This window comes from Moschus berezovskii, chromosome 23 (genome assembly GCF_049115385.1).
Source record: "Moschus berezovskii isolate FMDL1 chromosome 23, NW_MosBer_1.0, whole genome shotgun sequence".
NCBI lineage: Eukaryota > Metazoa > Chordata > Mammalia > Artiodactyla > Moschidae > Moschus > Moschus berezovskii.
The window spans coordinates 38,895,504-38,918,595 of record NC_142482.1 but is presented as its reverse complement, the minus strand read 5'-3'; the positions used below and the strand labels follow the sequence as shown (position 1 = coordinate 38,918,595).

Here is a 23,092-nt window from a genome sequence, read left to right as displayed (position 1 = left end):
GGTTTCTGCCAGGAGTTCAAGGTCATTAACCTACCCTTCTTTCCTTGTTATTCACACTTCAAGCCCCCGCTTTGTATAAAAACACTAGATTGTCATTCTGTATTTTATTACTGAAATACATTGTCCAGCCCACCCCACAATAAAAATCTTTCGCAGATCCCCCATCCTTGCTTCTCATCGCCCCCAGCAAGCCCTGCACAGGTGCTCCAGGATTCTATGCCCACTGGCCATTTTGGAGTGTGTCCGTTGGGTAGCATGTGGAAACCACCCAGGGCCATTGTGGAGAAAATGGAGGGGGGGACGGGGAGCCCTAGGAAGGGCCTTATTTGAGGGCCTTGGCCACTTGCTCATAGGCCAGCTCGATTTCCTCATCATCTGGACAGGTGGAAGCAAACTCTTCCCTAGCATAGGCATTGTGCAGGTATCGATGCACTCCGCGAAACACATCCGGAATGGAGAATCCCCGGTACTTCTTACATACCACCTAAAGGTGCAGGAAGAAGGACCAATAGGTTAGCCCCAGGGAAGTCGCACCAGCTGCCATGCCCTTGATCCTTCCCTTATCCCAAAGCCTACATGATAAAATCCAGGCATTTAAGCAAGTCCACTACCTGGTTTCTTTTCTTATGACTCATCAGTTCAGGCTCTCAGTCCTGACTCTGTGACCCCATGGACTGTAGCACGCCAGGCCTGGCCTCCCTGTCCATCACCAACTCCAGGAGTTTACCCACACTCATGGCTGTTGAGTCGGTGATGCCATCCAACCACCTTATCCTGTGTCATCCCCTTCTCCTCCTGCCTTCAATCTTTCCCAGCATCAGGGTCTTTTCAAATGAGTCAGCTTTTTGCATCAGGTGGCCAAAGTATTGGAGTTTCAGTCCTTATGACTCATCTCCCACATAATCACCTGCAGTCATCTTAACTCCTGTCTGGTAAGACCTTCACCCTTTCTCTCCACTTACTGAAGTCCTGGCCATTTATAACCAGCCCCTTTTCAAACCACCCCAGTCCATGGTGCTTGTTTTCTCCTCCTGATTTTGAGATATAATTCACAAACCATAAAATTCTCTTAAATTTCCACAGCAATTTCTGTCTACTTGTCATTTGGCTTTTAATCATGTATTACTAACTTTCATGTGAAAGTTATTTTCTCAGCTAGATTTCAAATCCTTTGCAGGCAGGGACTTACCTGCAGCATGCCAAGATCAAAGGTTCCTCATGCTACAACTAAGACTCTGTGCAGCCAAATAAATAAATACAGAGATTTTCAATACACAGTTCTGCAGCAGACTGACACCAGGCCCACATTTCACAAACTAAACCATAGCTTTGAGCTGTGACAAAAACAAGGGAACCAGCAGTTTTCATCTTCCACAAGAGAAAGTGGAGACTGAAACAACAGACTTAAAACTTTGATTTTAGGAAAAGCCTGGTCTGTCTGATCTGGGGATTTGGCAACGATAGAGACAGGAAGAGCATTCTTGAAAGCAGTACTGGGATGTGTTACTCTCAGTCTGTTTGCACCCACACCTTGCATCGTGGAATGTAATTCTCCCAAGCAGTGGTCTTGCCAGCAAAGATAGCAAAGAAGGAATAGGGTGGTGTCTGCCATTGGAAACCACTCTCAGAAAGAAACCACCTTTGGAGTGGTTGTCATGGGAAGCCTGCATGGGAGCCCCTTAAAGAGTCATCCCACCTCCCACCTACTCCTCCCACAATCACTACTCACCTGTACTATGTGGAGCTTGGGCAACAGGTTGCAGTCAGCCAGAGTGAGCTCATTGCCATCCAGAAATTTCCTCTGAGAGATACCCTCATCCTCAGCACTGGTCTCATCTACTTCATCTGGGAGGGGGGATGTCAGGTAATTGTCTAAAACTTTCAGGGCTTTCAGGAGCCCCTTCTCCAGGTCTGTGCAAGAGAAGGGAGTTGGTAATAACATCAGAAGACGGACATAGTCCAAGAAAGCCTATGGCGGGGGTGAGGAAAGTCCAAAACAATAATAACCAACACTAACGTGTTCCGTTTTCTCTGTGCTCTTCTATGCAATTTATAAAAAACCATTTAATTCTCATGTCAACCAGGGAAGTAGGTATTGTTATCTTCATTTTATAGATCTGAAAATAGATTTCCAGAGAAGTGAAATGAATTCCTCGAAGGCTCACAGCTACTAGAATTTGTACTCAGGTCATCTGGATCTAGAGTTGCTATTATCTTTTAATTTAAGTAAGGTTTGCAATATCTGCTCCATCTCCCTGATATCTCAATGTCCAGGTGTCCCTAATCCCTAGATCTTTTCTATTCCTCCTAGGACCCAGGCCTCTGACCCACGAGACTCACTGTCATTGAGTGCTGGGTTTGAATTCTTAATGTAGGCAGAGAATTTGGCAAATATGTCCAGCCCAGCTGTGTTGGATTCAGGGTTCAGAGCTGCCAGCTTGGGGTACCTAAAAGCCAATGGGAGAAACTGGGTAAAATATCTTCCGAGGAGGAGTCTCAGCTTCCCTGCCCTAGCTCCACCACCATCTCTGTTTTGCATTTCTTCAACCCCTCTTTCCCAGAGTCTCCCAGCTCCCCCACTTCCCATTCCAAGTTCCCCTCTACCTGGGAGGGCACAGCACAGCCTCCAGAAATTCCTCAATCTTGTTGGTATCTGTGTGCACTTCGGTGCCGTACAGCAGGAAGGGGAGCTGCCCTCCTGGGCACAGCTTCTGTACCGTTTCAGTCCGCCTGGAGGAGAGACCAGGCATAAGGACTGGTAAAGGGCATTAGGAGACCCAGAAAGGGGAGATGGAGGGAGGTGGGAGAGGGGCTCCAGATGGGGGGTGGGTATGGTTCAGGATGGAAGGACTCAGGTGAATGAATGTACCCATAAGAGGTGTCTAGAGGAAGAGAAGTGGGCCTACCTCTTGGTGTCAACAGTGGTGACATTGAAGGTGACTCCCTTGAGCCAGAGCACCATGAAGAGTCTCTGGGAGAAGGGGCAGTTTCCGATCTTGGCCCCATCACTGCCAGCCTGGAAAGGAAGCCCCAGCGCAAGGTTAGGCCTGGTGTACCCCACTCATCCTGAGGCCATTCTCTGCACCTCCTACTCCCAGACTTGGCTGCTTTCTGCCTAGTCATGACACATACTCAGTCTCACCACTAAAAGCTCCCCACATAACTAGGCTCTGCACTCTCTGGTCTGGGTCAAACCTAAGACGGATCATTAAGAATATCTTCTGCAAAGGTAAGCTTCCGGTTTCCCAGAGAACTGAGGACAATGGGAGGAAGGCCCAGGGAATGGATTTTGGAGAATTTGGAGGATCTAGACCCTAGACAGGGAAGACTAATGGGGGTGGGCATAGTTACTTTTCTCCCTGCTATTCTAAGCATTCTACATGCCATAATTCATTTAATTTTCACATTGACTCATGAAATAGAGCCTAGAAAGGGGCTTTGTTGAAGCCAGCAGTGTAGGCTTGAGGCCTGGATTCCTGAAGGAAGTAGAGCCTAAAGACAGGAGAGGTGGGCCGGGGTTTGGAAGCAGGAGTTCTGATTCTCTATACACTGCCCAAGCAGCTGGGTGGGGAGTCAAGGGGCTCAGAGCCTCACCCTCGAGGTGTGGAGGGCCTTGTAGAGGGGGGCCGCTCTCTAATCCCTGACCTCATCCCCCAGCGGACACCTCCCCCTAAGCGGAGGGTGATTCATCTCACTGTGTCTTGGGTCTCAGCAGCTTCCTTCCTGACAAGCAGTGGGGGCAGGGACCTGAGAGGCTGAGGCCTGGGCAGACAATGCCACCTCCCTCTTCCCTGGGCACTGCCGGGGGAGGGGGTGTCTCCCAGAGCAAGTCCCCTAGCTCCAGATAACCTTCCTCACGTAGGACCCAGGGCTGGAATCTCTGCAGCGCAGCCCCACCCAGGAGTAAAAATAGCCCCTGAGGCAAGAGTGAGAGTGAGGTGGGGACCACACCTAAGGGGGGCGGACCCAGGCACGACAGAGGGAGAGGGAATGGCCGCCTGAGAAGCCCCGGCAGAAAGGAGAGGGAGAGACGGGCTGGGACACACAAAGGCTGGAGGAACAAAAGAGGGGAAGTGGAGGGAAAGGAGGCAGGAAAGTGAAGGGTGGGGAGACAGCGAGCCGGGAGATACAGACGGAGGGGGAGGTCGCTAAAGGGAGGGAGGAGCAGAGAGAAGGGGTCTGGAGAGGCGAGAGAATGCAAGTCGAGAGCGGAAGGGAGCGCGGCTGAAGCGGCAGCCTGAGGTTTCCATATGCAAATACCTTGGGACCACCTCTCCTCATCAACACCCAGCGAGGGCAGAATTGGGACGGCTCTTTTCCTTTCGTTTCTATAACCCCCAAACCCTAAACGCCCGAGCCCAGCTCTCCTCCTCCTGCTCTCTCTTCCCATCTACCCTCGTGGCAGCCACTGCCCAACTCTCATCTCCCCGCCACCACCCTTTCTCTCGCTTCTCCAAGACCCCAGGGACACTGGTTCTCGACCCCATCACCTCTCTGAGCCAGCTTCTGGAACTCCACTCCCACTCTCCTGTCTCCTTCCACCCCACCAATTCTTCCCAGTTCACTTGGTCCCACTCCCAGACCTCCCTGCCACACCCTCTTCCTTGAAACCTCCCCCGCCACACGCACATACACACACCCCCACACACACCCTCCAAGTCTCCCCCACCATGCACCTCACCCTCTGATGTTTTTGTAGGGCCCTTATCCTGAAGTTTCCCTCGGTCCCACCCAAACCTTGTTAGGTTTCCGGCTTGTTTCCCTCGGTCCCAGCCAAACCTTGTTTGGTTTCCGGCTGGCCCCTTCACTCTCTGTCCCCTATCAGCTGTCCCCTCACCCCCACTCCGTCAATCTTCTCAACTGCTGGGAACCCTCCCTTTTCTCTATCTTCTTGTCCTTTAAGCTGCTGGAAACTTGCACTTTTACAAACTTTTCAGGGTTGAGCCTAGATTTCTCTAGGCGCGCACATTATCTTCGCCTCCCAACCCTCCCTCCCCGCCCCCCCCCCCCGCCACACACACTAAAGATTGCACGTGGGTCTGGGGGTGGGAATCAAAGAGGAAAGGGAGTGGGGAGTGGAGGCTGGAGCTGGGGAAAAGTGAGAGTTGCCTTCCAGGAACTTGGAGGGGGGCCGAGGAGGGAGAAGGTGTTCTTACCTTCACGAACAATTCGACCTGCGGTTGTTCTTCAGCCATGGTTGCGACGGGGACCAGGAAGCGGCGGTCGCTGGGGGAACTGGGAGGGGCCGGGCAGGGAAGGCGGTCTCACAGAAGAGATTCTCTCCCCCAGACCTAGGGCTGGCCCTTCAGCGCCACACGAGCCCGATCAGACCCGCTCACTCCAGACGCGGCCTCTCCACCCGTCCGGCGTACTCCACACCCAGCGGCTCTAGCTCTACCCGCTCCCGGACTTGATCTAGGAGCTGACTCACGGACCGCCCCGCCCCGAACCTGGGGAGGGGACGGGCGGGGGGCGGGACTCGACGACCTAGGGAGTGGGCCCTGAGGGGTGAGCCTCGGGGCTCCCTGATGATGGGGGAAGGGGTTTGAGGCGAGTCTCGGGAAAATCCCTTGTGTGTCCCTGCCAGTCTCCTTGATCATGGGACTTTTTTCTGCCTCAGTTTCCCTGCTTGCTTAATCAGAGGACACTCCCACTCCACCCTCACCCAAGAAATCTGACACTGACTGCTTGAGCACGTCCCCGAGGGCCCAGAAAGGGAATTATAGAAGGGAAAAGTGGTCCTTTATTCCTTTCTCCAACTTTCTTCCAGACTCCAGTTCCCAGTTCTGGGTTGCTAGGACTGTGGTCCACAAGAGGGACTTGGAAGTGGAAGCTGGGTTTGGTGGAAGAGAGTGGTGAAAAGTAGGGCAGTGTTGGGGAGGGGAGGTAACAGGCCCTGTGCTGGGCAAACAGGAAACTGAGCCCAGGGGCCTCATCACTGGAAAAGGTCGTCTCCCATTCAGTAGCCTGTTCAGCTTTAATGCTTCCACTTCTGTCCCCCATCTGGAGCCCCTTCCTGTGCCTTTTGCCCTTTTCTCAGTGACAGGTTGCCTTGGAGATGAGGAGAAAAGCATGGGGTTACTGTAGCCCTAGGGTAGAGCAGCACTGATCCTTCTGGGCTGGTGGTAGCTGGTCCTATCATGGGGGGAAAAGGTGAAAATCAGACAAGACAGTGTCAGCAGAGTCCTTAAGGACACAAATAAAGAAGTAGAGAGGACAGAGGAAGAATAGTTCTCTCCCTCCCTCCCCAAAAACCTTGATTTTGGAGGTGCTGTCAAATTCTTTATGATCTGCTGAAAAACAGTCCCCAAATATGTTCTCCAAACAGGACATATGCCAGCCTCCACATTTGAATCTCTGTCCTATTCAGCCATCTCTTTCTTTCTCACTACCCTCTGTCTAACAAGACACTAGAGTTTCAGAAAATCATGGTGGGATGCAAGGATATAGGAGCAAAACAGGGCTTGAAACTTAAAGAACAAGAGAGAGTTGGGGGAGGAGCGGGTGGAGGGAAGGGAGGTGCTGGAACCAGCAGTTAGTGGTTTCCTCGTGCTTCCTCTTCTGTGGGTTTTCTCTTCCCTGGAGGAAGGCCTTTCTCTGTCCTCCTCACAGAGGGGATATATTTGGTGTTTGTTCTCTTTTGGGCTTCCCTTGTATCTCAGCTGGTAAAGAATCTGCCTGCAATGTGGGAGACCTGGGTTCAATTCCTGGGTTGGGAAGATCCCCTGGTGAAGGGAAAGGCTATCCACTCCAGTATTCTGACCTAGAGAATTCCATGGACTGTGTAGTCCATGGGGTTGCAAAGAGTCAGACATGACTGAGCGATTTTCACTTTCCTTCAACAGAAGAATGTAGAATGAGTCAACAAATATGTGTTTGTTGAGGGGAATCTCCTCCAAGGTGACTCTTGAGATCTGCACACATGACCCTTCCATCTGAAGAAGGAGGTCAAAGCAGCACTGCTTCCCAGGGGCCTTTTCTGCTCCAGCTGGTCCATGTCCACCAGAGAATCTGCCTCACAAAAATCTGCCCTCTGGGACAACAAGCCTCAGGCAAACTGGGCCAGTCCTGAGCTCAAACGGGTTTGGCAGCTTCTCCCCTGCCTCTCTTTTCTCTCCTACAGTTTTTATAGCTAGAACTGCCTTGATCATCAATATTGACTTTGGCTAACTGGCATGAATGCCCACAAAGTTATTGCCTTAACTTCTCAGATGACGGGTAATGTTGCCCTCTCCTGGTACCATCCATCAGTGTCTCATGGATTTGAAGTCAGGGGCTACACCCCCCAAATCCTGCCTCAGAGAAGTTTCCCTCCCGTCTCAATCTCCTTGCCCCTGCTTTTCTCCTATTTCAGTCTCTCCCCTTTACTTCTCCAGGCTTCTCTTTCTTCTTCCTCCCCTTCCTCAGCTTGGTAAACCAGTCCCTAATCTCTTCCCACCCCAGATTGGAAGGTGTGTCCCTCCCCCGACACTCCTTAGAGCTGTCACCTGGCCTCCTCCAGGTTTCCATAGCTCCGTTGCTCAACAATTTGCCAGGGGTAACCATTAACCTAGTCTAACTCACTCCTCCACCTTTCTCACTAGAGGAGATTTTCCATTTATTAGTTAGCAGAGCCAGTTTACCCCACTATCTTTCCTAAGTGCTTGGATGGGAATCTCTGCATCTCAAAGTACCCAGAACAACCTGGGGGTGAAGACGTATTTCAAGAGACTGTTAAAAAATATATATGTATTTGGCTGTATCTCAATGGACATGGGTTTGGGTGGACTCTGGGAGTTGGTAATGGACAGGGAGGCCTGACGTGCTGCGGTTCATGGGGTCGCAAAGAGTCGGACACAACTGAGCAACTGACTGAACTGAACTGAACTGTCTTAGTTGTGGCACACAGGATCCTTAGTTGCAGCCTGTGAACTCTTAGCTGTGGCATGTGGGATCCAGTTCCCTGCCCACAGATCCAACCCAGACCCCCTTCATTGGCAGCATTGAATCTTAGTCGCTGGACCACCAGGAAGTTCCTTAAAATTACATAATTCCTTATTTTGGTCTCTCTATCTTCATGTTTCTCCTCCCTTAATATACACACTCAAAAATTAGGCTCATGGAGTAGGAACTTATGTCCCCTGCTTTGATTCCACCACCTGGCCCAGAATGAATGAATAACACTTTTCTGTTCTTAGGAGTGTGTGGGTGTATGTGTAAGGGTAGGGGCATGTGCTTGTAGGAGTGTAGGTGTTTTAATTAGGTGTACTTCTCTCTGCCAGTATTCTTTCCTGGAATATCCCATGGATGGAGGAGCCTGGCTAGACTACCGTCCATGGGGTCGCAAAGACTTCACCTTCTTTCTTTTTTCACTTTGCCAGAATATGGTGAAAATCGAATACTTCCAACTTCTCCTGGGGCGCCGAAGTTATTAATTAGACCTTGTGGTGCTCCTATGGCAGCGATCATACTCTGCACCCAGGAAACAGGCAGATGTGGGCTGAGATAGGAGCCTCGCTTCTTATTTCAGCATATTTATTTAAAACACTCACAAAGCTCTTACTGTGTTTGCCAGGCACTGGTCTAAGCTCTTTATAAATATTAACTTAGAATTGTTGGCATAGGTTGAATTAATGTTGCTTATCTCCATTCTCCAGGAAAAAATTTTAAAAAGTGCACTTCTGTTCCTTTAAGGTCGGTCCGGTCTGCAAATTCCCCAAAGTCCCTAGACACCTTGCGGGGGATGGGGTGGGGGGAGGGGCTTGGGCTCCAGCTCAGCCGAGAACCTTTCTCACAGGCTGTCAATCAAAGCCCAGAAAGCCTGAGGGCCAGAGGCCCGGGTGCTAGGCAACGGCAGAGGGCGGGAAGTTTGAACCTTCTGGCAACGCCCCGTATGCGAACAGGCCAATCATCATCCAGTCTTCTCTGTGGTCCTTTTCTCCCTTTCACTCTGTTGGATCTCTAAGTAGGATCCGGGTTTCTTCGACCAATAGCGGCTAAGGAGGCGGGGCGTGTGCGCGCGCACCCCGCCTTCGTGTTGGCGCACCCGTCCAGCTGGTCCGCGGCTGTTAGTGACGAGGTGTCGCGCACGTCGCGACCCAGGTGACTGAAAAGGCGGGAAAACACCGCGAGTTTCCCGCAACTGGGTCGGGAAAGCCAAGATCGTGAGACTGTAATCTTGGGGGCTTGGTTGGCAGGAGGGGAGAGAGGAGGCGTGTAAAACTCGCCCCCTAAAGGACCCTCAAGACCGTCTCCAAAACACAACCTCGGCGTGACAGGAATGAGGGTGGGGCGAGTGGTGTTTTCCAGTCTGTACTTCAGTGAAATACCGGAGAACTCTCCCCTTCAAATGTCCTACACCTGTAACCACAGCTCTCGAAGGCCCACGCAGCTTTGCCCCTCAGCCCTCTCCCAGTAGTTCTAAGTGGATTTGCTTCTGCGCGCCCCTCTAACCCCGCCTCCTAGCAAGTGAGCTCTCGCTCGAGAACTGTCTTCATTTTCTGCATCCATAGAGCCTCCAAAGCCATGGCCTCGGTAGCACCGAGCCCAGCCAGGACGCCGAACGGACCAGGACCCGGGGAGGCCTCGGCCAGCTTCCCCACCGTGGCTTCAGTGCCGGGCCCCGGAGAGCCCGAGGAGGAGGGAGAGGAGGAGCCTGCTGAGGTCTTGTAGGGGGAGAGGCGCTGTTGGAGGAGCAGGAGCTCGACAGAGCCGGAAATTGATTGGAACGCCTGATTGTTAGAATATAAAGGGGCTGGGAAGACCTGGGCTAGTCACTTCCCTCCGCTGTGTCGATTTCACATTTACTGTATGGGGGTGATGATACCTATCTTTGAGAGTCGATAAAATAATTAAAATTAAATAAGACATGGCCCAACCCTGTACTTACCAGTGATTCAAATATTAGTTTCCTTTCCTTCTTGCCCGACAGATTCATCTGTGTGTCCTGTGGAATTCAGGATACCTGGGCATTGCCTACTATGATACTAGTGACTCCACCATTCACTTTATGCCAGATGCCCCAGACCACGAGAGCCTCAAGCTGCTCCAGAGAGGTGAGGACAGAACTAGGAATTCCCCTGCGCTGTCACTGGAAGTGTATTTCATTCATATGGCCTTACCTGACTCAATCTATTTTATTAGTTGACTCCTAGAGGCTCCCTTTATTGTTTTCAGGAATTCATCTCATTATTCACAAATGTGTCAGGTGCTGAAGATATAGTCTGGGCAAATCAATCATGTCTGTCCTTTAGGGGTTTACAGTCCAGTGATAATCTCATGGGCACCCCTCTTCCCTCCCACTACCCCATCAGTCTTACTGCTCTTTATTTTTCTAATCTCATAAGTGACTCCTACTTCTGCTCCCAATGTGGGGGGCCCTCCCTGCTCTTGGAGGAAATAAGTTTTTGAGGGGTGAAGGGAGATAACAAAGGGAGGGTTACAGGTTCCCTTTTAGTTAAGAGATAAAGATCCTTGAACTCATTTGCTTTCCATTCTCCTTCCAAGTTCTGGATGAAATCGATCCCCGGTCTGTTGTTACAAGTGCCAAACAGGATGAGAATATGACTCGGTTTTTGGGGAAACTTGGTAAGGACTGAAAAAGGGAAAGAAGAAAAATGGGGAAGGACAAAATTATGGAATGTTCCAGAGATTAAAGGGTCTTGTGCGGAGCTACAGCCAGGAGATCAGAATTGGGTGAGAGAGAAGATGGGAAAGAGGCAAAAGGGCTATGATGTACAGACTGATGGCCCTTTCTTTGTTTCCTTTACAGCCTCCCAAGAGCACAGGGAGCCTAAGAGACCCGAAATCATATTTTTGCCAAGTGTGGATTTTGGTATCTCCTCCCTTTTGCTTTGCCCACACCCCCATCCCAGTTATGTGACCCTTTCTCCTAATTCCAGTTTCATCATCAGAGGTCTCCTCTCAGCCCTGTCTCATTCTAAACCTGTGTGTTCTTCAGGCCCCATGACCAGTCTCCCCACGATCTCTCCTAATCCCTACCTTTAATAACCTGCAGTTTAGGCTTGTTTAGGGATGAGGGCCCTCCCTGAAAGAGGGTGTGGTAGCATTTTTTGGTCAATTTTGATTGTTGGCATTTTCCCCTTTAAGCCAAAGTCATTTGTTCCTTAGTTAAAAAAAAAAAAAAAGGCACTGCTTCAGTTACCTTGTTGGTCTAGAAGGCACTCCATTATCTTCCCAGGTTTGTAAAAAGGACAGGGAATGTTCTATCCTAAATTCCTCTGTTAATATGAATTTTTGACCCAAAATCCCCAATTCCAGATAGATATCTTACTTGCCTGAGCCATTTATCTTACTCAGCTTATGTTCCCAGCCAAACGTCTTTATATTATACGTAGACTAAAGAGACAGTCTAAAATTTGGTTCTTGTCTCAGCTTTCCACTAATTGCCTGTTTGGCAAGCCACATCATCTCTCTGTTTTCTCAGTCTTAAAATAAGGTGAGGATTGGGGCTACAAGATCTTTCCCTCCTGTTCCCCCCTCAAAATAGGCCTGGAGATAAGCAAACAGCGCCTCCTTTCTGGAAACTACGCCTTCATCCCAGACTCCATGACCACCACGGAGAAAATCCTCTTCCTCTCCTCCATCATCCCCTTTGACTGCCTCCTCATGGTGAGATGGGTCTTGTGAGTTAAGGACTGGGATGTAGCAGATTAGAAAAAGGCACAAGCACCTGAGACCAGGGTCAAGTCCTGGAGGTACTAGCCCAGTCCTGGAAAATAATAGTTCTTCCTGGTGTTGTCCAGCCACCAAGACATTGGGATTTAGCCCAGCTCCACTACTGATCTCCTCCTAGGTTCGAGCACTTGGAGGACTGCTCAAGTTCCTGGGTCGAAGAAGAATCGGGGTTGAACTAGAAGACTATAACGTCAGCGTCCCCATCCTAGGCTTTAAGAAATTTGTGTTGTAGGTGACTTACCCTAACCTCAACCAAAGTAAGGTGGGATTGGGAAGCCTGGAAAGTAAGGCAGGTTGGGGAGTGGTGGCAGTGACCCATCTGGTAAAGTGCTCCAGGACACACAGGGTTCCTGAGAGGGTGTGGAGCTCTGGGGAGAAAACTGAGACAGTCTTCTCGAAGGAGGGCTAAGCGGGTGGGACTTAGGAATGAACTTAGACCTTCCTTTCTGCTTGTTTTCTGTTCTCAGAACCCATCTGGTGAGCATAGATCAAGACACTTACAGGTAAGGAGATGGAGGCAGGCTGTTACCTTTGGGGAGGGAGAAGGATTAAGCTTAATGCTGTAATAATCCTAATGGGGCTTCAGTTTCTTTAATCCTGGGGCTATTAAGATTTCTCTCCCTGAAGGAAAGAGAAGTTGGGGGGTGAGAGGAGAGAAGAAGAAAAACACAAAGGTGTTACCTTTCTTTTCTAAAGGGAGAAACTGAGGCAGAGAGCAGTGAGGAACAAACCCTACATCAAGACTTGATCTCAGGAGGGGTTCCCAATCCCCATTCCATTTTCTCAATCACCTTTAAAAACCCAGATGACCCTAATTTCTCCCTGATAGTGTTCTGCAGATATTTAAGAGTGAATCTCACCCCTCGGTGTACAAAGTGGCCAGTGGACTCAAGGAGGGGCTCAGCCTCTTTGGTAGGTGTGCCTGTCCCTCACCCCACACTGCACAGGCCTGCCAGAAAAGCAGCTGCCTCCAGAGATGGATCCCAGCCCCTCTCTTCCTACTTTACCCTGCTGCCAGCTGTCACTTCTGCTCTAGTCCAGCTTTATTATCTTCTTTGTACCCTACCTGAGCTTGGGCATCTCCCCGAAGCCTTGTCCAGTATAGTTGTCTCATGTCATTTGCATATCATTCCCTACTTTACCAATTCTGTCTTTATTCCTTGGGTTTGTATGAATGTTTGTACTAGTGATGTACCTGTCTAGGGACTTTGGGAGACCCTATGTATAGAGGAGAGTTCTGTAGTTGCATAACTCTTGTGTTTGTTTTGCAAAGAGTCTTCTTATCTCTTTTAGTTGTCTCAGGCTTTAGGCTGTGTTGGGGACATCACCCAAGTATCCACATGGTTTCACTGTGCATCTCACTGGGTTGGGTCTAATGTTTACGTATATGTGTTGGGCTTTTTGTGAGTCTAACTGTGCCTACTCTGAATATTTTTCTGGCTGAGTGTTTCTATGAGTGCTCATTCCCTCCCCCAGGCCCATGTAAGGTAATCCCGGCTCAGACTTGTGGCCAGACGCTGGCTTTGGCTGCCTTTGTATCCTGTAACCCCCAAGCCAGCCAGCCCAACAGCCAAACCTCTGACCCTGATGCCTCAGCTTAGACACATTCATACATTCCTTTCTCTGCCCCTGCTTGTAACAGGCTCACTCCCTACCCCAACAGGAATCCTCAATAGATGCCGCTGTAAGTGGGGAGAGAAGCTGCTCAGGTGAGTGTCACACGTGTGCATGCCGCCTCTAGCCTCAAACACACCACCCTTGACAGTAATGAAAACAGCTGCCCTTTCCCAAATGCTGGCTAAATGCCTTTAGTCCTTACAACGACCCCATGTGGTGTGCTACTCTCATTTGACACTGTCAGCACAGACACATACAAACCCATTGATGACACACGGACTTTCACATGTACTCGCAGCAGAAACACAATCACAAGACAGCAGTGTACACATGGTAATATCTTTAATGATTAAAAACACACTTCAGATGCGACCTGTTCTCTGAAGACTTTCAAATTAGTGTCTCTAGTTCTGAGCTCCACATGTGGAATGCTCTTTTGCCCATCATTACCACCTGCAATTTCGGCAGGAAGCTCAAGCTCAGAGCATCCAAACCTATGCCCACTGGCCCTCTTCTTACTTTCTGCATTCCCTTTTCAGCTTAGTGGCATTGCTGGCAATATAGCTTTTCAAGCTCTGAACCTTGGATTGATGCTTCTGCCTCACCCCCCATATTCAATTATTCACTAAGACCTATTGAGTCTATCCTGAAATGTCTCTTCCAGCCATCCCTTCTCCCTCTTTCCCCTGTTCTAATTCTGGCTATCTTCATCTTTAATCTGGAGCATTGCATTCACCTTCAAATTGGTGTCTCTGCCTCCAAACTCTTCTTTTCCCCAATCTGTTCTTCATTCTAAAATAACTGTCATTTCAAAACAGAGATCTGAGCATGTCACTCCCCTATATTTTAAACCTTAAGTAAAAACAAAAGACAAATCTTAGGAGGCTCCCTCATCTTTAGCAGTATGACACTCAGGGTCCCTCAATTTTAATTTCAAGGCATATCTCTTCAAGTGTATGATTATTTGTTGTTGTTGCTGTTTGGATCTTAGTTCCAAGACTTAGGATCTTAGTTCCCAGACCACGGATGAACCTGGGCCCTCACAGTGAAAATGTGGAGTCTTAACCACTGGACCACCAGAGAATTCCCCCTCCAGTCTACTTTTATGCTGTTCCCTTTAGAAAATCTTTCCCTTGTTCTCCACTGATCAGAATCTTACATCCTCTTCAAGGTGCAGCCCAACTGTCACCTTTTTGGTGAAGCTTTCACAGGCACCTCTGAGTGTGTTAGCATGCATCTTGCTGTGTGGTCACATGGTGCTTATTTATGTTTTTTGACTGCGCTATCACATCAGGTTGGAATCAGCACTTAGTGACTCTGCTTGCCCTCTATGCCAATGAGTGAATGCTATGCCATGGCACATTCCTGTTACCTCAGCACATAACCCTCTATGAAGTAGAACGCAAGCACACTGGTTACATCATCTCTAAAAAGTTAGGAAACCTTTGCTAGCCTGCAGGTACACAATCCTTTTCCCATGCCACCTGTCCTGCAATCTGTATCTTTTGGAGGTTAATTTAGTATTATCTATGAAGTCATCTCAAGATAATTGGTGAGGTAATTTAATTATCCCTACGTTCTCTAGTTCTTCAGGTACAGATCTCTAATCTCAATGAGGGATGAAAGAAAAGGAATTCTCAGAGGAGAAGAGGACCGAATCAAAAGTGAGGGAGAGTGCAGATTCCCTAGATAGGACCCCCACAGGGCATAGAATCACAGCCTGATGATCAGCTAAGGGCCCAGCTGATCTAAAGCCAGACAAGAAACCTGGAAGGTGACTGTCACAGTGTGCTCTGAAGAGTGATGTCCAGGCAGTCTGGAGATCTGATTTTGAAATCCAGCTGTCCTTCTTACTAGTGGCATGACTTTGGACAATTTGCTTATCTTCTAAGGGCCTCATCTCCTCAACTGACTTGAGCCTGACTCGACTAAGACCTCCAGGCACTCGAAGTACATAAGTCAGAGACACTCAGGTGTTTTATCAGGAAGCCTGTCTGGCGAGCCCGTGTGCTCTCCATGTGGGGAGGGTGTTCACAGACTGGCCTACACTGCCTCAGCCACCTCTGCTCCCCTGTGCCCAAGAACCAGAGGTGCCTGAAACCCACCCTCAAATCCAAATGAGTCCTCCATTTCATTCTAACCTAGGGTGTTCTAACCAAGAATAAGTGGCCATAGACTCAGTGTGAGATGCACATCCTTAGGCCCCAGTGTCTCCACAGGTTGGCTCTTATACAAAATGATATGCTTAACGGCTTGCTCTAATGCAGGAAAGAATCCGTGGCCTCCCAGGTCATTACAGAGTCTCACTACTCTTCATGCCTATAGAGAGATAGGGATACCCTCCCTGAATTAGAGAAACACAGATGAGACATTTATTTCTGTATAATAATTTGTCAGGAAACACCTCAGCCACATAAAAGGTAGTAATAATAATATAAACTCTGTGTTTCCACTAGCCAGTTTAAAAACAAGACAATGTTGTGAAGCTCTTTAAGTACCTCTATCCAATACTTCCCTGCAGGCATGACCTTGAGGACTTATGAATATGAATTGAGGACTTATCAGTCTACATGGAACAGTTACATATTTTCATAGGAAGGACATGAAAAGACGAATGTCTGTGCTGTGTCACAGCTAAATACAGATATGCAAACTCTTTCTGACTCACTCCTACTCAGCTGCAGAGAGAGCTAGAGTGTTGGAATTCAAATGCCTCAACACACTGCTCTCCCTCTAAAAATACTGAAAAGCTCTATCACATATCCACAGGGAATGACACATGGTCCTATCCATCACAACTGAGATACACAGTCACGGTCGTGCTCACATCCAGAGATTTTCAGTAAGTGTGAGTAAACACATCTGCATACATAGGCCGCTGTACTTACAGTGTGCACCAATACACATTACCACCATCCCAGGGCCCTCCAAGGGCGCATTTCCCAAACTGAGATCAAGAAACTGGTGAGAACAGATGTAATTTCTGCTCTCCCCACTCCAACCCTCACTTCCAGGCTGTGGTTCACACGTCCAACCCAGGACCTGGGAGAACTGAATTCCCGTCTGGATGTCATTCAGTTTTTCCTGTTACCCCAGAATCTGGACATGGCTCAGATGCTGCACCGATTGCTGGGTCACATCAAGAATGTGCCTGTGAGCCCGGGTTGGGGGACAGGGAGGTGGGGAAGGAAGCTGAGGAGTGGTGGGCATCTTGAGGGCCATGAGAGTGGGAAAAGGAAACCAGCAACTGTCTCCTTGTCTGACTATAGCTGATTCTTAAACGCATGAAGTTGTCCCACACCAAGGTCAGTGACTGGCAGGTTCTTTACAAGGTAAGACCTCCCTTCTTGAACTTAGAAATCCAGGTTAAGCCCCCAGCATGTGTCCCAAACCCTCTTTACTCTTGTCCCCCTGTCCAACTGTATCCCAACACCTTAAAAAAAAAACTTTGTAGTGTGGAAATTGTCAAAAAAATTTTCAAGAGAATAATATAATGAACCCTCATGTACCCACCATGTAGCTTTAACACTTTGACTTATGCAAATCTTGTTTCATGTATCTCTTCTCTTACTTTCCTTTCCTTGGATTATTTTGAAGCAATTCCCAGCCATCACATCACTTCACCCATAAATATTTCAATATGATTTCTAAAAGAAAATTATTATTTTTAAAGAGAATAATACCACTGTCTTACCTAAAAATTAATATTTTACTATTGTCAATTATCTCATTTAGATTTCTATTCATCTCTTAAATGTAATGGTTTCTTAAATTATTTATTTATTTTTGACTGTGCTGGGTCTTTGCTGCACAGGCTTTTCTCTAGTTGCGGTGAGTGGGGGCTACTCTCTAGTTGTGGTATGCAGGCTTCTCATTGCAGAGGCTTCTCTTGTTGGGGAGCACAGGCTCAAGGATGCGCAGGCTTCAGCAGTTGCAGTTCCCAGGCTCTAGTGCATGCATGCATGCTCAGTCGTGTGCAGCTCTTTGCACCCTCATGGACTGTAGCCCACCAGGCTCCTCTGCCTATGGGATTCTCCAGGCAAGAATATTGGACTGGGTTGCCATTTCTTCCTTCAGGGGATCTTCCCGACTCAGGGATCAGACCCACATCTCCCACATCTCCTGCACTGCAGGTGGATTCTTTACCATTCTGCCACCTGGGAGGCCTGTCCCAGGTTTTAGAGCACAGACTCAATAGCTGTGCACTGGCAGAGGCTCAGTTACTTGGGCTTAGTTGCTCCAAGGCATGTGAAATCTTCCTAGATGAGGGATCCAACCTGTGTCTACTGCATTGGCAGGAGGATTCTTTACCACCCACCGGGGAAGCCCCATGTTAGTCTTATTCTGTGAACTTCCTTAGTGATTTTAGTTAGTTCCACAATTTGATCAGTCTTTTTTGTGAGTAGCCATTTTGCTACTTGTTTGTTTCCATCATGGCTAGATTATAAACCCTTTGATTTATATATTCTATATGTCCTTTGACACAGAGTAAGGTTCAGTAAACGTCCTTTGGATTGGGTCTGTGCACTCAGTCTAATCCCTGGTTAGAGCAGCCACCCCAGGTCACTGACCTTCACGCTGGGAATGAACTCTCCGTGACTCTCACCCGTCCTGCCTTCGTGCTCTCTCAGCCAAATGCTGGCATTGCCCCTACTGCCCATTTGCTGCTTCTCTGCTTTTCAGATCCCAACTTCTCTTTCCTCTTTCTCTGCACAAACTTCCCTCTCGGGACACTGTACAAATCTCTATCAAAGCACCTACCACTTTATTTGTAAATCTTCTGGGTATATTTCTGTCTTCCTCACTAGACTGAGAGCCCATGTGGGACAAGGGACCCTGCTGTCTTTTTTGTCTTCAGAGTCTGGGTGTTTAGTGTGGTGCCTGGTGAAGAGTTTTGCAGATGCTGTTTTCTCTTGGTTCTTTTTTGCCTTTGAGAGCTCCTCTGTCTCTGTTGTTATGCTTTTCCCTGTTGGCCTTTGTTCTTCTCCATCCAGCCCTGTCCCCTCGCCTCAGCCCGGCCTGGGTACGGGCCACCCTCCTCCATCCATATCTCCCACAGACAGTGTACAGTGCCCTGGGCCTGAGGGATGCCTGCCGCTCCCTGCCCCAGTCCATTCAGCTCTTCCGGGACATTGCCCAAGAGTTCTCAGATGACCTGCACCACATTGCCAGCCTCATTGGGAAAGTGGTGAGTGGAAGGAAAGAAGCAGATCTCCTGGGAAACTAGGGGAGAGAGACGGATCTAAATAATGGAGAACAATGGGTGGGAGCTCTGGGGAATATGGTGTGGAAAACAGATGCAGGGGAAACACTGAGGTCAGCTGGATGGCCAGAAGATGGGATGGCAGACATCAGGGGTGTGCCTTGAGGCCTAGAGGGTCAGGGTTAAAGCCAGGACTGAAGGGCGAGTTGGGGCCCAGGTAGAGGTGAGGAATAGGACGAGATTGTGCTGGATGGAAAGAACCTGGATTTCCTGTCTCCTCAGGTGGACTTTGAGGGCAGCCTTGCTGAAAATCGCTTCACGATCCTTCCCAACATAGATCCTGAAATTGATGAGAGTGAGTGTTAGGTGTACGGATGGGCTCCTGAGCCCTGAAACATGAACCTGCCCCGCGATGGGGGTACTGTCCTCAGCAGGCGACCCCTGCAAGTGGGGATGATCATCGCGACCAGGGCGGGAGCCTTACTTTTGATATCCTTGTGTCTTCCACGCTCTTAGAAAAACGAAGACTGATGGGACTTCCCAGTTTCCTCACTGAGGTGGCTCGGAAGGAGCTGGAGAATCTGGACTCGCGGATTCCTTCATGCAGTGTCATCTACATCCCTCTGGTGAGGGCAGGAGGCGGGGGCAGTGCACTCCCTGGGGGGGTTAGGGAGACATGAGGCTTAGGAAGGACACATTGGTAGACAATAAAACTCCTGGAGAAATCAGAAGAACGTGAACACTCTTTGGTGCTTAGGCCCCTGAGGGAAGCATTTGGGGGACACAAGGGACTCTGGCTACTTCTAAAGAAAGTGCCCAGAGCATCATTCCTTGCTTTATCTCTTCTTTACTCTTCCCCAGATCGGCTTCCTTCTTTCTATTCCCCGCCTGCCTTCCATGGTGGAGACCAGTGACTTTGAGATTGAAGGTCTGGACTTCATGGTGAGACCCTTGACCTCTGTAGGGGGTGATAAGGAAAGGCAGTCAGCAGCTGAGGGAGGGCTTTCCCCATCAGCTCTGCCCAGTGAGGGGTCCCTCTTTCACTGTTGTATCTTTACCAGCTCTGAGACAAAGGAGAAAGAAAGCAAGGCCAGGGCTGGGGTGGGGTGAGAGAGGATGAGGATGGAGAGATGCAAAGCCCATAGCTTTGAACCCTTGTACCCAGTTCCTCTCAGAGGAGAAGCTGCACTATCGAAGTGCTCGAACCAAGGAGCTGGACGCACTGCTGGGGGACCTGCACTGTGACATCCGGGGTGAGGAGAAGCGAGTGGCTAGAGTGGACCGGGCAGCATGGAGGTGATTCCTTTGCTTCCTGCTATTCCCTCTGGCTCTGCCTTTTCTGAGCGTCTCTGGGATTTCAGATGGTTTCTAGGTTTGTCTGCTGACTTCTTTGTCTCTCCTTTGCTGTCCCCTGGAGCTGACACCAGCTCCTTCCCTCCCCTGCCCCCAGACCAGGAGACCCTGCTGATGCACCAGCTGCAATGCCAGGTGCTGGCGCGGGCAGCCGTCTTGACCCGGGTGTTGGACCTTGCCTCCCGCCTGGATGTCCTGTTGGCTCTTGCCAGTGCTGCCCGGGACTATGGCTACTCAAGGCCCCGTTACTCACCACAGCTTCTTGGGGTACGAATCCAGAATGGCAGGTGAGGACAGAGATGGGTGGAGGAATAGACACAGGGGGCCCAAAGGTCCCATGTTCTGGATCCACAGGCCACATGCAAGGCAACTTTCCACCGGCTGCAGGCATCCACTGATGGAACTCTGTGCCCGAACCTTCGTGCCCAACTCTGCAGAGTGCGGGGGGGACACAGGGAGGGTCAAAGTCATCACCGGACCCAACTCCTCAGGGAAGAGCATATACCTCAAACAGGTAGACGAATCCCTGCACAAATCTCCATCATCTCCATCCCCCACCTCCCAGGCAACACAGGTCCCCACAGCTCTTCTCCACTGTGCTCTGACCCCACGTGTCACACCCGCTGTCCCTCTCCCTGCCATGTTCTCAGTCTCTACCTGAGGGAGGGCCGTGTGCTAATGACCATCCTCTGACCTGAATCCTCCTCTCCCACCTCTGAGGAGGTCCACGCTGTTCCTCAGTGTGCCTCTGCCTACTCCCTGCCACTTTTCACTGACTCTGAAGTGAGCCAAAGGGGCTGTTAAACTGTGTCCTTCTATCTTGATCTATCATTCTCTCCTGAGATTAGCCTCACTGTCACCTCAGCCCACGCCACCAGGCACTGTACCTGTCTCCTCCCTTATTCAGGTAGGCTTGATCACATTCATGGCCCTGGTGGGCAGCTTTGTGCCGGCAGAAGAAGCTGAAATCGGGGCAGTAGACGCCATCTTCACCCGAATTCACAGCTGCGAATCCATCTCCCTTGGCCTTTCCACCTTCATGATCGACCTCAACCAGGTCAAGAGGAGGCAGGGTTGGGGGAGGGGAGAATGGGGAAGACATCGTAGCCCTGAAAAGTGGTCAGAACAGGAAAAAGTTTCCTTCTGCTGCCTGTTCTCTACGCTGGGGGCAGGGAGCACCCATTTCAGAAACCAGGAGAATCAATACCATGAGCGTTTGCCAGTCCCTGGCTTTGTGTGAGGCACTCTTGTCAGCGAAAGGATGAACAAAACATGGGTCTCGCCATTAAGGGACTTGCAGCTCAGTAGGGTGGACGCGTATTCAAGCATCTTTACTGGCAGGCACACTGGTCAGTGCCAGGCCTCGAATGTTTATGAAACTCTCCCTTTTCCACTGGGTGCCCAGCAGGTGGCGAAAGCGGTGAACAATGCCACCGAGCGCTCGCTGGTCCTTGTGGATGAATTCGGAAAGGGAACCAACACGGTAAGGGCAAAAGCTAATGAGGAACTAAGGAGAGGAAAGTGAAGGAGGGCGAAGGAGCAGGGGCTGGGGCCGGGCCTCTGGAAAAGAACAGGGGTGTGTGGGCACGAGGTGGGAAGGCCTGGCAGGAGGAGGGGCGCACGGGGCGCCTGTGGCTCCTCACCGTCACCCTGCGCGCCCCTGCGCTCCTCGCAGGTAGATGGGCTCGCGCTGCTGGCTGCCGTGATCCGACACTGGCTGGCACTCGGACCCACGTGTCCCCACGTCTTTGTGGCCACCAACTTTCTGAGCCTTGTTCAGCTGCAGCTGCTGCCGCAGGGGCCTCTTGTGCAGTACTTGGTGAGGAGACCTACCCAGCTCCCCAAGGGCCCCGAGGCCGAGCATTTCCCAGAGCTAGGCACGGGCTCCTGCATCAGAACAGGGACCGTGTCCCTTTCCGTTTCTTACTCAACAGCGACTGACCAAGGGTATTGGGGCAGGAAGCGGAATAACTGATGAACACTGTCCCTTTATTCTCTTTGAAGACCATGGAGACCTGTGAGGATGGGGATGACCTTGTCTTCTTCTATCAAGTTTGCGAAGGTGTTGCCCGTGCCAGCCACGCCTCCCACACGGCTGCCCAGGCCGGGCTTCCTGAGAAACTCATTGCTCGAGGCAAGCAGGTGAGGCCGGAAGAGCAACCACCTCCATCAGGGCTCCCACCCGCTGCCCCTGCTTCTCTCAAGGGTCCAGATTTCTGGGCCCATAGGATTTCTGACCAATACTTGCTCTTTTCTTACCCAATACCCACCCCCACCCCTACCCCTTCCTCCTTGGTCCCAGGTTTCAGACTTGATCCGCAGTGGAAAGCCCATCAAACCTGTCAAGGAGCTGCTAAAGGAGAAGCAAATGGAAAAGTGAGTGCAGACCCAGGGAGCTTGTTCTCAGGGTCCATGTTCTGCAACTCCTCTGCCCCTTCCAGGGACTCAGACAGCCTCCTTGCCCTTTAACGATTCACAGTTTCTTTCTGAAATCCCTAAATTCTCAAGGTCCTGGATTTCCTGTGCTGCATCTTCTCCCCTCTGCTCAGGGACTCTGTTATCTATCCTCCCCCAAACCTCATTCTTTTCTCTCCCTTCAGTTGCCAGACATTAGTAGATAAGTTTCTGAAACTGGATTTGGAAGATCCCAGCCTGGACCTGGATATTTTCATGAGTCAGGAGGTGCTGCCTGCTGCCACCACCATCCTCTGAGAGTCCTTCCTGGGCCCTCCTCCAGGTCACAAACCCCTGAAGGCTGCCAGGCCTCCTTGTTTCCTTACCTCCCTCAGACCCAGAGTTCTCAGTTTCCCTGGAAATTCTGTTTCATTTTAGTAATAAAGCTTATTTTGGAGAAAGTTGTTGTTTTCTTAGACCAGCCAAAACAAAGCGAAGCGAGTAGGAAAGAGATGAAACAGGAAGCAGCAGTCTACAGAGGAACCTGCCTTGCCTCAATGTAAATACAGTATCACTGCTGGAGGGAGGCCTCAGGCTCTACCAGGGGGACTTTATGAGAACCAGCCAGTGCATCAGTTCAGTTCAGTTCAGTTCAGTAGCTCAGTCATGTCCGACTCTCCGCGACCCCATGAATCACAGCACACCAGGTCTCCCTGTCCATCACCAACTCCCTGAGTTCACTCAAACTCATGTCCACAGAGTCGGTGATGCCATCCAACCATCTCATTCTCTGTCGTCCCCTTCTCCTCCCGCCCCCAACCTTTCCCAGCATCAGAGTCTTTTCCAGTG

The 23,092-nt window shown here is 50.1% G+C and overlaps 2 protein-coding genes across 3 annotated transcripts; one reads left to right on the top strand and one right to left on the bottom strand.

The window, feature by feature from the left end:
- Positions 1-89: 89 nt before the first annotated feature.
- Positions 90-5,405, bottom strand: CLIC1 (CLIC family member 1). The gene is made up of 6 exons (XM_055406271.2): positions 5,157-5,405; positions 2,907-3,016; positions 2,605-2,730; positions 2,341-2,447; positions 1,730-1,911; positions 90-484 (listed from the first exon to the last, which is right to left on the bottom strand). Exons 1-6 carry the CDS (start codon positions 5,193-5,195, stop codon positions 323-325), a joined length of 726 nt encoding a protein of 241 aa, XP_055262246.1. The 5' UTR covers positions 5,196-5,405; the 3' UTR covers positions 90-322.
- MSH5 (mutS homolog 5) lies at positions 3,023-22,586 on the top strand. 2 transcript variants are annotated; one of them, XM_088831403.1, is made up of 25 exons: positions 3,023-3,229; positions 9,492-9,642; positions 9,911-10,034; positions 10,486-10,566; positions 10,751-10,813; positions 11,489-11,610; positions 11,795-11,904; positions 12,144-12,179; positions 12,506-12,588; positions 13,340-13,385; positions 16,308-16,446; positions 16,563-16,625; positions 18,353-18,481; positions 18,779-18,851; positions 19,013-19,122; positions 19,358-19,438; positions 19,662-19,749; positions 19,947-20,136; positions 20,237-20,363; positions 20,757-20,906; positions 21,258-21,332; positions 21,525-21,668; positions 21,854-21,991; positions 22,152-22,225; positions 22,450-22,586. In XM_088831403.1, exons 2-25 carry the CDS (start codon positions 9,505-9,507, stop codon positions 22,559-22,561), a joined length of 2,496 nt encoding a protein of 831 aa, XP_088687529.1. In that variant the 5' UTR covers positions 3,023-3,229; positions 9,492-9,504; the 3' UTR covers positions 22,562-22,586. The 2 variants fall into 2 exon arrangements, with proteins under 2 accessions (XP_088687529.1, XP_055262239.1); XM_055406264.2 differs by lacking the exon at positions 3,023-3,229 and adding an exon at positions 9,012-9,081.
- The last annotated feature ends 506 nt before the right edge of the window (positions 22,587-23,092 follow it).

What these genes read in the sequence shown, in the direction of transcription:
- MSH5 (XM_088831403.1), top strand. Translation starts at nt 9,505, where the DNA reads ATGGCCTCGGTAGCACCGAGCCCAGCCAGGACGCCGAACGGACCAGGA. An exon ending in TCGGTTTTTGGGGAAACTTG is followed by an intron (nt 10,567 to 10,750) that starts GTAAGGACTGAA and finishes TTTCCTTTACAG; the next exon opens with CCTCCCAAGAGCACAGGGAG. An exon ending in CCTGCACTGTGACATCCGGG is followed by an intron (nt 19,750 to 19,946) that starts GTGAGGAGAAGC and finishes CCCTGCCCCCAG; the next exon opens with ACCAGGAGACCCTGCTGATG.
- CLIC1 (XM_055406271.2), bottom strand. Translation starts at nt 5,195, where the DNA reads ATGGCTGAAGAACAACCGCAGGTCGAATTGTTCGTGAAG. An exon ending in ACCACTGTTGACACCAAGAG is followed by an intron (nt 2,731 to 2,906) that starts GTAGGCCCACTT and finishes TCTCTCCTCCAG; the next exon opens with GCGGACTGAAACGGTACAGA. An exon ending in CCAAGCTCCACATAGTACAG is followed by an intron (nt 485 to 1,729) that starts GTGAGTAGTGAT and finishes CTGCACCTTTAG; the next exon opens with GTGGTATGTAAGAAGTACCG.